This window comes from Balearica regulorum, chromosome 8 (genome assembly GCF_011004875.1).
Source record: "Balearica regulorum gibbericeps isolate bBalReg1 chromosome 8, bBalReg1.pri, whole genome shotgun sequence".
Taxonomy (NCBI): Eukaryota; Metazoa; Chordata; class Aves; order Gruiformes; family Gruidae; genus Balearica; species Balearica regulorum.
Window position 1 is genome coordinate 12,198,261 of NC_046191.1, and position 12,782 is coordinate 12,211,042.

Sequence of the window (12,782 nt, forward strand, 5' to 3'; positions counted from 1 at the left end):
GGGTCTGTCTTTGCAGAGCAAGGCTGGAGCGCACTTAAAGACTCAACTAAACCACTGAGGGTTACCCTGCTGACAGAGCCATTAGCTGCAGATATGCGCTGAATTAAAAGCACCAAGAAATGCTCAGGAACAGCTTCCCCAGCCCAGATAAAGTTTCACTGCAGATCCCAGCCTTTTCAAAAGAAAAATCCTCCTCAAGAAGACGGGCATATTAGCCCAGTGCTCGTGTCCCTAAGGGCCGAAGATGCGTGGTTGTTTGTGATAATCAAATCACAACAGAGAAAGAACTTTATAGACAATGGCACAGAAAAAAAAATACATTTCTGGTGACAAGGAGAAAGCAGAGGCAAGATCTGGTTCAGGCAGTATATTGTGTCAAGAAGGGAAGGGAAAGAGTCAGCCCCAAGTATGCCCAACTGAGTGACAGAGATGGTAACAGCTTTGTCAAAATCTTTAAAGGTGCTGTAGGAGGGGAAAAAGACATAGTTCAGTTCTGGCCAAGTGAAATTTCAGACAAAAATATACTCTTTTCATGATTATGATAAGAAAGTTTGACCTCCTAAACAAGACTGTTGGGTGAAATACTGTAATTTCTCTACCCAGTTGTCTCTGAGCCATGATTTTTCTTCATTTTACATTTTGAAGAAGAAAGCCATGCTGAAATCCGAAGGCTGCAAAGCCATAGACACTCCCCTCTATCCCTTTCCCACTTACTGTTAGGATGCTAGCTCTTACCAATTTTGAATACGGATGTGTTTGTTTTAGCCTCAAACCACTTAATCGCATTCTTCTCTTTTCTGCTAAATTAAAGCACCATCTACTGTCAGCAGTCCCTTCCACATCTGCATGTGATTCACTTACTGACAAACCACTGCATGTAAACATCTGCCTCTGGGTGGATAATCAGTAACGGGTCAGACTGGTGAGCACAAGCCGCTACGCATGAGATAAAAGAACCAGTTCCACCAGCCAAAGCTGTTCCAGCACCCTTCTCTTCATGACCCTGTTCCCACAGAGTACTTGTAGACTGATCAAAGCCCATTCTTAATTTTCTCTTGACCATACAAACCGGAGCGAGCTCATCACACCTCTCATGGTATGGCATCTCTCCTAGATCTTGAGTCACATTTGCAGTACCTCTCTGAACCGTTTTCAACTTCTCCCCAAATCTCCAAAGCACTGACTCTGGAAGACCAGCATGCGGAGCTAATGCTGCTCAAAGCAGGGTCCCTTTTACACAGAGATTTTATGTACATCATTCCAGTGCTCTTTTTATAGTCATTGGTTTTCAGAATATAATCCTCATCTTGTAAGCACGATCTGTTGTCCCTTCTTAGATGCCTGACTTTCAATTTGGCTCCAGTAAAGGGTTGCTCAGAAAAGGGCCCTACAAAAAGGTCTAGACTGACCCAGTCCTCCCACTCCATACTTCCCCAGTCTTTGGCTGTAGCAAATTGTCCTAGTGTAATTTTACATTTCCTGCAGATCGGTTTTAACCACTGCGAACACCTGCAGCAGGATTACGCTATAAGTGTCACTAAAGGACTAATTCTCAAACCTGACCGTCACTTTTTAAAGCTGTGTGACACATCCCATTCCTAAAAAGGATATGTCTACAATGCTGTTGTGTAGAATCAGAATCTAACAGACCAAGACAAATAACTAATGCCTATCTTAAAAAGGTTACCTTTATCAATCAAGCTTCTAGTTCATCTAAAAAAACCCCAAAACCCAAAAAACCACCTTCATCTACATGACAAGATTTCATGTTCACAAAATCCAAGATCACTGATAGCAATTATGTTGCCATCCTGGCCCTGTTCCAGATATAACTTCCTAGGGTTTTTCCTGCAAAACCAAGCTAATCGACTTACAGCCACCTCTTTGCCATCTCCCATACTTTTCCAGGAACAGCACAACATTTGCTGTTCTATCCAACATTCCAAGAAGGGTTAAAAAGCAAACAGTAATAACAAAAAGAACTCTGTATTTAACTCTTAAAAACTCTTCAGTGGTTACCAATTTAAAAAGACATATAATTGTTATTTAACATCCTCACAGTTACTAACAAAAATACAGGAAGTATTTCATTGTTGCTGTAAAATGGGGCAACACCATTCTATCTTTACCCAAATAAATTAAATACTTAACTGAACGGTTCTGAACTCATCATAACTGATAGGTTAATCACCTTTGCCCAGCTTCACGTCTGGACCACTCTTATAGCCTGGTGGTCTTGACATATTTAAATGCATCCTCCTTTTTTCTTAAGTCCACAGATAGGATTTTTCATTAGTATCTTTTTGACATTAAGGTCTAATCTTTGATCTTCTAGCAGTTTTTTCTTAAATTTCCTTCAGAAATACTCTGCCCGCTCTCATCGCAAAACTGGAAGTTTCCCTTGCACACAGAGAAGGCAGTACCCAGGTGTAGATTGCTTTCTTCAGGTGCACATGATGAAGATACGGCGAGTCTTGGGCTTTGCCTGGGTTCTGCACATCAGGCGTACACATCGAGTCTGGGCAGCCTGGACTGTTTTGATCAAGACAGGCAGAAAGGTGAGCTGGCCTGGTCTCACCAGCTTTGGTGGTCACATTGTGGGACAGTGAGAAGATTGCAGGGCCACCCTGATGGCACTGTGAAAAAGGGAAGCATTCGGCAGGGACATCAGGCACCTGACGTCACATCCCGACCAGAAATCTGGACACCTGGCACCACCGTAGCTGGGCACCTTTGCAGCTGGCGTTGACTGACGGTGTCTGAGCACGGGAAATCTGCAAAGTCACTGCTGGCTCCAGGCAAGTTTCTGGCTGAAGAAACACTGTGTGGGCAGCATCAGTTACAGCTCAATTGTTTCTCCACAAAGAGGTATGCAAACACCTTTTTGTTTGTTTACACAGTATGTCAAAGCTGTATTTCTTTTCCAGAAGAGCTCAAGGATTAACCACATGGGACACAGCCCAGGTTCCAGCTTGCTACCAGGGTGGTATGAAGGAGGGTCACGGACTTTCCACACCAGAAAGACTTTCCCTAAAGCCCTAAGCTGGGAGCTGCAGCCAGATGTACAGCCTCTGACAGATGCTCAAAGGTTGAGTTCATCTACACCAAAACTGGGATTCACACAGATTTTCTTCAACAATATAGCACTGTAAACACATGTATGCATTGTAGCAATTGCTACTTCCTCTTCCTCTCTTATCAAAGCACTTTAGGGATTTGTCAGAGGAGAAAAACCACAAAGCCTTCCTTTACGCAACTTTGGAACTAAAGGCTTTGAGGAAAGATATAATAGAATAATCAAGAAACACTTCTTTAGGGTAACTGGTGCTTAGGGAGGCGTAGCATATTCTGGTTTGATCTGGCTGCTGCTACTTAAACTGCTGCTATCAGCCTGAGCCAGAGGGACACACACATGTCTTCTGCTCTATCAAGTTCCTTCCTCACTTAGTTGTATACTGCACTAGTAAAGACTCCTCTTGGTTATAAACTCACTCTCAGTTTTTCTTCATTACCACACCTGGAGGCAGTACAAAAGGGTCAGCCAGGCTTTTATAATTATGTCTTTTCATAGGAAATTTACAGGTCATCACCACAGAGATTTAACCCAAAAAAATCACTAAAGTCCAGCCAGAAGAGCCACAGAACTAGAAACCAAGCCCTGGTCAATTCACAGAATGAGGGGCAGGCCACTGGAGGAGCCACTAAAACAAGCACTGGAAATATCAGTGATATAAACGGGCCCGGAAAAGCCAACTAAGGGGAAGAGAACTCTGAAGTATCAAAGATGAGGTCCACCAATGTCTGCATTAGGGAGAAAGACATGGCAGCACTGAAGGAAAAAGACACTAATTCTAAAGTTCCCTGGCTCTCCAATCTTCTCCAGAAAAGCTCAGAGCTGAGTTGCATCTACCCTCACAAACACAGCTGCAGCTTCACCTACCTCCTGCCCTGGAGCAGAAGCAGGTTACTGTAAGCAGTTCAACAGAAAGGTGCCATAATGAGGAGTCATGAAGAAAGCTAAGCAAGCACAGCATCACTTAGACTATGCTACAGGCGTGAGCTATAGCATTTGTTCACATGCCCTCCAGCTGCTGCTAGGTATTAACACAATGGAGGCATTAGCTGGAGCGAGTTCGCAGGGCTGCTTTGGGATGATGAAAGGTGTATGCACACCCGGAAGGACTGAGTTTGCCTCATTTCAGCACCACGTCGGTACATTGTGTCAGAAACGGTGCATATGGATGCTCTTTTGGCACAGGGATAATCAAACAACTTCATTTCCAGGGCTTATGGGAGGCAAGTGAAGGTAACATCTCAAAGGGACAGCTTTGTGAAGGAAGAAAGAAGTGGAGAAGCTTGGGTGGGGACAAGACCAAAGGCTTGGTGTAGATCTCCCACCACACAACTCTAATCCCCTCTTTCCTTCCTATGCTCTCATGTACTGCTCTGACCTCACCTCTCCTGCCTCTCCCACCCCTCCCCTGGGAAAGCTGCATTCAGCATGTGGTTACATGAACGCTTGCTTCAATAGGCTCAGCAGTGCTCACCCTCCCCACCCATCCCCAGCCCTCTGCCTCTCATCCCACTGTTGGCACAGAAACTTCAGTGGGAGGCGAGCTCTGTAAATGAGGTCACTGGAATGACCTGGGTTAAGAGAAAAACTTTTAAATTGGGATAATTTCAGTGACCCACTTTAAAGCCTCTCTTCAAATAGCAGCAGCACAAAGAGAGGGCAGGGAGCTACAGTCCAAGAGCAGGCGGCAGCAGCAAAGATAGCTTCTTAAACTTAAATGTTGGTATAACCACATCCTAAAGAGCAGATGAACCTGGAGCTTTTTCCCTACTGCTAGAATCAGCCTACTTGTATCCTTCAGGGAGGATACAAGTGGAAGGGTTCACAGAATCTCCTAGTGTGACCCCTCATACCTCACAGACTCTAGCTACATCTCTTACCTAACTCTTTCACAATAATGCATTTTTTCAGCCCTCGAGTCAGGCCCTCTCCAGTTGCTACAAGGAGGTGAGCAAAGCGGGGCAGGTCTGGACTTTCTCCGTGACCAGTGAGCTGTAAGGGAGTGAGCTGAATCTCAAGACCCTGCTCCCAGCACACTGGAGGTGCCACAGAGAGGAACTGTCAGGTTCCACTTTGAGCCTGAGACAACATGAGAAAGTAGCTAACCTTCCCTCATCAGTCTGCTCCATCAGCTCTTCTGGAATCCAGAATAGCAGATATCCATTGCTGCCAGCACTGTAATTCATTGACAATCACAGCTGAAGACCATTTTGGGAGCATACCCAAGTCTTCATCTATGCCCTACTGACTAAGCGGGTTTCCAAGAGCAGCACTGCGGTAGCCTCAACACCTCCTACAGCACCCAAGCTCTCTCTGATAATAACCCCTCTGTTGCAACTCCATCCACCTACTGCTTCAGGCTCTCACTTTGCGACTTGCTATCCCAAGCCTTTCTTGTCCCTTTCTTCCACACCAGCTTCAATTTTTATCTTTCCTAAGACTTGCTCACTTGGAGGGGCTATGGGAGGGATTTGACTGTGAGGCATATGTACCACACAACTAACATCCACTGCTTTGCATTTATCACAAAAGTTCCCAGGAAAACAGTACTTCCCCAAGATATCTGGGTGTTACAAGCATACAACACCACCAAACCATTCTACTGTAATACTACAGAAATACGTTTCTAGCTTGTTCCTTAAGTCTTATTCATACTTGATATTTCAGGGACTTTACATAACTTTCATGAAGGGTGAGTGTTAGGTCTTTCTTATCTCTGCACCAAACCCATTATAAAGGATGCAAAACCAAAGCGAGCAGCTCAAGCTAGAGTGGCTATGTTTCACAACCTCCTCAGAAATTACTTTTAAAAAACCCAACACACATACCACACATCAAAAAACAGGTGAGCAGCAAGAGTCAATTACATTAACCTTTCCTGAAAGAATCTTCCACCTGCCTTCTATGCCATTAACACTAATTTCCCATGAGCAACCTTCTGAAAGAGTCTACATGTGGATTTTTCAGCAGATTAAAATCTTAACTCTCCAACTACAACCGAGATAAACCCCAGATGGGTGAAACTCAGTTGTGTGCAAAATCTCTAAGAAGGTCATTTGTAAAATGATTTTGCCTTCTGGACATCATTTCTCAAATTAATCCAAATTCTGAAGGCTAACCCTATCTGTCATTGCTGTGAGGGAGGGCAAACTTCAAAGCAACTTAAATTAGCACATGGATTGCAAAAAACTAAGAATAAACTTTCACATAGAGAGTAACTCCCAACTCTAACTACAGCAGGCAAGATCTACAATGTGAGAGATGTGGACGAAAGGCTGGAAAGCTTATGAACTTTGTCATGGGAAAGTTGCAGAAGAGGAGCTGGGCCAGGAAATAAAACCAATGTGTTTAGAACACAGGAACTGTGCTATCAGGCTAGGTTCAAGGAAGCACCACTGCTTGCAAAGGAATAGTACCAGGACTTTGAAAAGAGATTATGTCCCAGTAAAAACCTCTGACAGCCTCTGAAAGAAACCACCTCTAAACTACCTTTGGCACTAAACCAAAACTGCAGGGCAAAGGGAAGGAATGACAGAAAAGCAAGGAGAGGCAAGACTAAAGGACTATCACTGGGAAGCTGGTCGTAAACATGCCAGTGAGTTTCAGAGGAACCTCTACAATAGGACTGAAGAATCAAAGGAGCTTCTTCTAAAGGCATCAATTCAAATACCACAGGACCCAGGAGACTGCTATCACATCCTGGCACAGCCTTGGCCGACGCAATCACACATTCCTGCTTTAAGAATGAGGTATTAGTGAAACGTTGTTAAAACAAGCCAGTCCCTTCTCTTCCTCTAAGAGTTTCTTGCGATCCTGTTGCTTTGTCAGAAAGGCTGAAGAAGAATGTTTTTGTTGAAAACTGGCTATTTGCTTATTTGAAAAAGGGACAAGAGGGTGTATTGTGACACCATATGAAACAAAAGATTAGGAAATAGTCAAAAGGTAAATGCTTTTTTCTACTCATCTTTGACTTAACAGAGGTCTCCAGAGTTTACAGATTTTACTGGAAAGGGGACTCAGTTTCCAGCTCCTGATCTACCTCCACAGCACAGACAAATTTACTGGCAATAATTTCTGGCAAAAATATCTAGAAAAATTTATTTAGGACACGTGGAAAATAATCACTTCTACTCCTTCTATTCTAAAAGGTCTCATCTTACCTGTCAAGAGCTGGAGTTAGACGGTAATCTTTGGTTGCTGACAGGATGGCTTTGATCAGATTATCTGGGGAGAAAGAAAGAATACATTAGGAACAAGTTCTGACTTCTAATGGAAATGAAAACCAAAGTGATGTAAAGCATCTGAAGCAGTTACTTGGAGGAACCGAAATAAGGTTCACATTAGCAATAAACACTTCAACTTGCATATTCCTATTTTCTCTGGACAATGACCTTCACGCTGGCTGCAAAGACACGTTATGTGCCAATTCCCAACGCAGTGTGCAAATGCCTGGCACAGAGAGCGACAGGGAACAAACGCAGCACAGTTTAAGGCAGTGGTTTCATACCCACTTCCCTGAGATGGCAGTTTCACAAACACTTCAGACATGAAAAAGCCAGTATCACCATCAATGCTTGCTTTCAGACAAGCTTTTATGCAGCTGAGCGGTGAACTGGATGCTGCAACAGCACCAGGTTAAAACTGATGCTTTTTATTTTCCTACGTTACTTTTAGTTTAGGTTCAGTTCCTCAGTCTGGCTTTCTTCATGGCAGAATCCAGTTAAACAGTCATAGCTGCTTAAAGAAACGTTCCTGGAACTACAACCTACCCTGATAACCAGTGAATGCTGCAGCACCCAGATGGTATAAGTTACGCAAGCATAGACACGCACCCAAATTAAATGTATTAAATTGTAGAAGCACAATGATTACACATAAATAATTCTATCGACTATGGAATTTTTAAAGTCTGCTTCCTTCTAGATTTTGTCCTTCATCCCTAATTTTTCCACCTCTCTCTTCCATAAAGGTCCAAACCCCTTTACTGTGACCCACTCAGGGTCAAGAAGCAGCAATGCTTTGGCTAGTCTGGATTTACAAATGATATTATAACTATTATAACTTGAAACTGGCTGCACTGGGTCTGACAAAAAGCCCATCTGTCTCCAAATCCTGGCTCTAACTGTGGCCTTAAGCAGATGCCTAAGAGAAGCATAAGAACAAACCAGACAGACAGAATTTCCCTGAAATTCTCTTCTACCATTTAATTATTTTCAAATTAAGGATTTCATGTGTCAGGTATAGCTTCTATGTATCTGGCAGCCCTCAGTGATTTCTCTTGCATGAGCTCAGGAATCCTCCTGGATCCATATGGACTTTCAATCACTTCCCTTTCCTGATTCTGAATATGGCTTCTCTGAGCTTCATTTATGCTGGACAATATTGTGAACAATCATCCCCCTTCCATTTTTCTTGGAAGACTGTAAATATCTATCATATCCTTCCCTCAAATAGATCAGTCAACTAGTTCAAAACTTCTTAGGAAACAACCGGCCAAAAGGAATAAATGTCTCATTTCTTTACAAAAGATTAAAAATGACACAGGAACATTAAGAAGACTGACATCAAGTGATTGTTTACAGTGAAGTTAAATAGTTTTCCTGATAGACACCACTTACTGCAATCAGCACAGTTAGGGGAGTCCCTTTCAAATAAAGAGTTCTGTTCTTATTTATTATATCCTCTGCAGAAACTACAGGATGAGGGTGTGGGACGAACTCACAAGCTTGAGGCATCCCATGTGCCAAACAGCTTTGAACATGACAACAAACTGGTGAGACCCAAAACCAAACGTGATAAACAGAAAACTCTGTTTATCAGTTACTTTTAGATTTGGGGAAGTTTTTGACGTGACATTACTGACAGCCCCTGCCAACCATTAGAAGCTGGGAACTGTGATTACTTTCAGAAGATCGTATTTTGGAGTGGAGTAAGGAAAGAGGCAATTTGTAGGGCAAAAGCAACTTGTTAACAAAACAGTGGTTTTGTTTAATTTTCCTACATCTGAAGAATTTCTTTTGATGCATTGGCAGCAGGCTCCCTCTCCAAGAGGAATGCTATTTCCCTAAGTCTGCTGCAACAGCAGTAGGTTGTTGTGACCTATGATGGCACCATGCCACAGTCCTCTCCTTGGCCTGTCTCATACGTTGACTTTTACTGGACAGTGTACGTTACTGAGGTTATTTTCCCACAGTCTCTGAAAAGAGATCAAAGGAATGCACGTCAAGGGCTGCAACCTCCCATCTACCAAGCTTTTCTTATGCCAGGTTTGCTCTACCACCCACAAGTTAACACCCCGCACTACTTGGAGGTCATCCGTTATACAGTATTAAAAAGCACAGTGAAGGAATACAGTTGACTCATGCATTAATACGTGACTAATGATATGAATGGCCAAATGGGAGGTATCTCTTCAGCAGCCCCCACAGTCCAACAGCACGTAGCATCCAAGAAGTTTGGAAGTTACACAAAGCACGGTGTTATCATTCAAAACTGCTGAATGAAGCTCAATAAAAACCAAAGTACTTCACTGCCAAGTGTTGACTCACAGTAGGAATGAAGGTGGCACAGATGCCCTCAGTGCCAGTTTCTCTAGTCTAGCATCCTCATCGGAAGCTAGGAGCAGGAGCCACGAGCGCCAACAGGAAAAGCTAATGGGCAGAGGAGAGGCACTAGATCTTTTTGACTGAGGTGGAACTGCACTAGAAGATGGACACTACACTGCTGCTGAGGTGGGCACTTGCATTTGGCACCTTGCGCATCGGCACCAGGATGGAAGGACAAGACCTCCTTCAGAAGGAGTTCCTGTATCTTCTTGGGGCAAGGTTTGAAGGATCAGCAGATGCTGCTGGGCTGATCTTCCACAAGACAATGAAGATACCTACAACAGACAACGACTGGCAGGATCTTTAACCACAGCTGGGTTAAGGCGGAGAGTGACTTGACATCAACACTGCGAAGACTGCTAACACAGATAGCGACCTGCAGGACACAAAGCAGTGTTCATCTCCAGACTATGACTAAAGAAAATCAGGGGCCAGGAAAGCAGGCACATTATGTAAAGTTAATTGATGGAGCTTCAGGGTGAGAAATTGAAAGGGTGATGAGTATACTCTGCCTTGTATACCTAGGTACTGAGTGATAATAATGGGTGCAAATGCATGTGACACATGCTACAAAGAAAAATCCCTTCCTGTTTCAAGTAACAGGATTTGTGCACAGCACTGGCTGAACACTGATCTGTCAAGGACTGAAAGCAAGTTTTGCAAGGGTAAAAGAAAGGCCAAGTCTGCAAGACCTGAGCCACTGAGACTGCTCCAGCGTACGCACAACATGGTTGGTATCCCTGCGATCTAGGCAATAACCGACACATTCTATCTTCATGCAGTAGCTTCTGGGCAGACTCAAAAACTGCTCTACAGAACAGTGGCAGAAAGGTTACCAAACCAGATTTGATGTCATACACATTGATGCTGAACATCTAAACAACTTACAGTAAACCATTACCCGATTTAGTAGCAAATCTGATCGGCAGCAGACCTGGTATGCTGCACCTCAGCCACCAAAGCTCTCCACTGGGGTAGGACAGCAGTGGGAACAGCTGGCACCCAGGGCAGCGCATTTCTCTGGGGTAGGCATATTCTTAAGACAGAGGGATAGAGTTTGCGATTGGGACCTACTTGCATTGAACACAGCAAAGAACAGCACACAGAGCAACCCAAGATCAGTGTTCCAGGGGAGCACATTTTGTTCCCGATAACCGTCAGCTTTTCTCCATTCACCCATCAATTTTATTTTCTGTTGTTTTAAAAGGCACCAGCTGCGTACAGCCCTTGCTTTAACATGAACCCACGCTTAAAAGAAAGATTGTTTTATTAGGGCAACAGCTATGCAAACAATTTGTTTTGGGTTTTTTTTTTTTTTTGGCAGATGGTTTACCCAGGTTGCAAAGAAACCACGGCATAGATGCAGACACAATGCTAGCCCAGGCACAACTTCTCTCTTGCTTGGCAAGTGGGAAAAACAGTGGTGGGTGTGCTCTGCCTTGTACACCAGTGCACCAAGGAGGGGCCAGGAGGGGCCTGAGTATACATGTTCTGAATACTACAAAGGAAAAAAAAATCCTTCCTACTACAAGCAACAGGTATGCGTGCGCTCACCTCTTGCTTCCAGGGCCCAGGCACGCAGCCAGCTCAGGTATAACACAATTCATTATCTCAGACACATCCCCATTCAAATAAGCCTCTCGTTCTTTGAGGGCCATTTCCAGCCTAGAAAAGTTTCAGCTACTTTTGCTCAGTGCAGAACTCCAGCAAATCAGTCCAGCAGACATGTCTCAGCATCATATGCCCAGAAACATGAACCATGGAAAGCATGCTGCGGAGACCTGCAGGGCTCTGTGCAAGGTCAGCTCAGACCAAGCAGAACTTACTACCTGCCATTGACTGCTGGCACTGAGACGGCTCCCGCAGATCCAGCAGCTCTACGTCATGTTTATCCCGGACAAAGAGAGCTGGCAGCACTGTACCACGGCCACCTTGCACCCTCCATGGAATCCTTCAGACGTACTGAGCAGGCAGGAACAGAACAGCATGGGCAAAACCATGCACTTCTTCCCTGTCACTCTCCTCCCCTAACCAGTACAAATAAAAGGTGAATTCATCTTTGAAAAGCATTTATTTTTTGGCCTCTTCCCAGCTGCCAAACAGGCAGCCCAGCAGGTGCTAATTAGCTGCATGGTTTGTGAAATAGAAACTTCCCACTGGAAACTGCCTTCAAACACTAAATGTGTCTCATGCAGATCACGCAACAGCTATTCAGTGGCCATAACTCCTTGAAGGCTGAGTAAACCCAACAGCAATATTGCTTCCCATGCGCTGTTCCTCCTTTACATCCTTGTGAGAGATTCAAGACGGATGTTACAAAACAAAATCCTTTCTCTGGTCTGTAGTCAAACACTGACGTTTAAATGGCAATGGCCATGCCACCATCCTTAGGGCTACAGATGTTAGCTGTCCTGGCAGCGGAACAGGTCTCGGCAGCAGCTCACTGGCAGCCCGTTAGTTGTATTAGCTCCGATAGTTCATGTCAGAAAGAGCAAATTGCAATGCAGCGGTTCTGCTTACCTGAAACCATCCATCTGGTATGCGTAAGAACACAGTGTACATACATACGTTATATATAGGGAGGAACATAGGTGCTGTTTAGTTCTAGTTGAAGTATTAGGCATGTGAACTTATTCCAACAGTAAAAATACGTGGCTTTTATGCAGCTTCTTCAAGTCAATGGCTATGAAGTGATACATATACATATACATGCATATTCCTGAATTCACCCTTTTGGGTCCTGCACCTGTTCTCCTCATTTCTGAAAGCAGTGTCTTTATACTCTGAGAGAATCAAACTTACCAGAGGTCACAAGGCACGTAAATGACTTAACTAGGAACAGAATAAGGCCTTTGACTCCTTGATAAGGAGCCCTCTGCAAAGGCTTTCATCTTCAGATAGCCCTCTGGCTTACATGTTCTTCACACAGGTCTGCTACTATCCTTTAACGATAAATTAATGGAAATGAAAACCAGTATCTTGCATTTTCACCCTCACTTTCTCCCATTATTATATAATGAACACATCAACAGGGCAAGAAATCTACTGCAGTTTTCTGCAGCCATAGTTTGTTATATTTTTTTCTTGTCTTGGAGAATTTAGAT

General features: G+C 43.8%; 1 protein-coding gene across 5 annotated transcripts in view; it reads right to left on the reverse strand.

The window, feature by feature from the left end:
* ST3GAL3 (ST3 beta-galactoside alpha-2,3-sialyltransferase 3) overlaps positions 1–12,782 on the reverse strand; it is a 183,659-nt gene that overhangs the window by 53,959 nt on the left and 116,918 nt on the right. For all 5 annotated transcript variants that reach the window (XM_075759621.1, XM_075759619.1, XM_075759618.1 and 2 more), the window contains one exon: positions 7,234–7,297. In XM_075759621.1, coding sequence (XP_075615736.1) covers positions 7,234–7,297 — 64 coding nt within the window. The remainder of the gene's footprint in view (positions 1–7,233; positions 7,298–12,782) is intronic.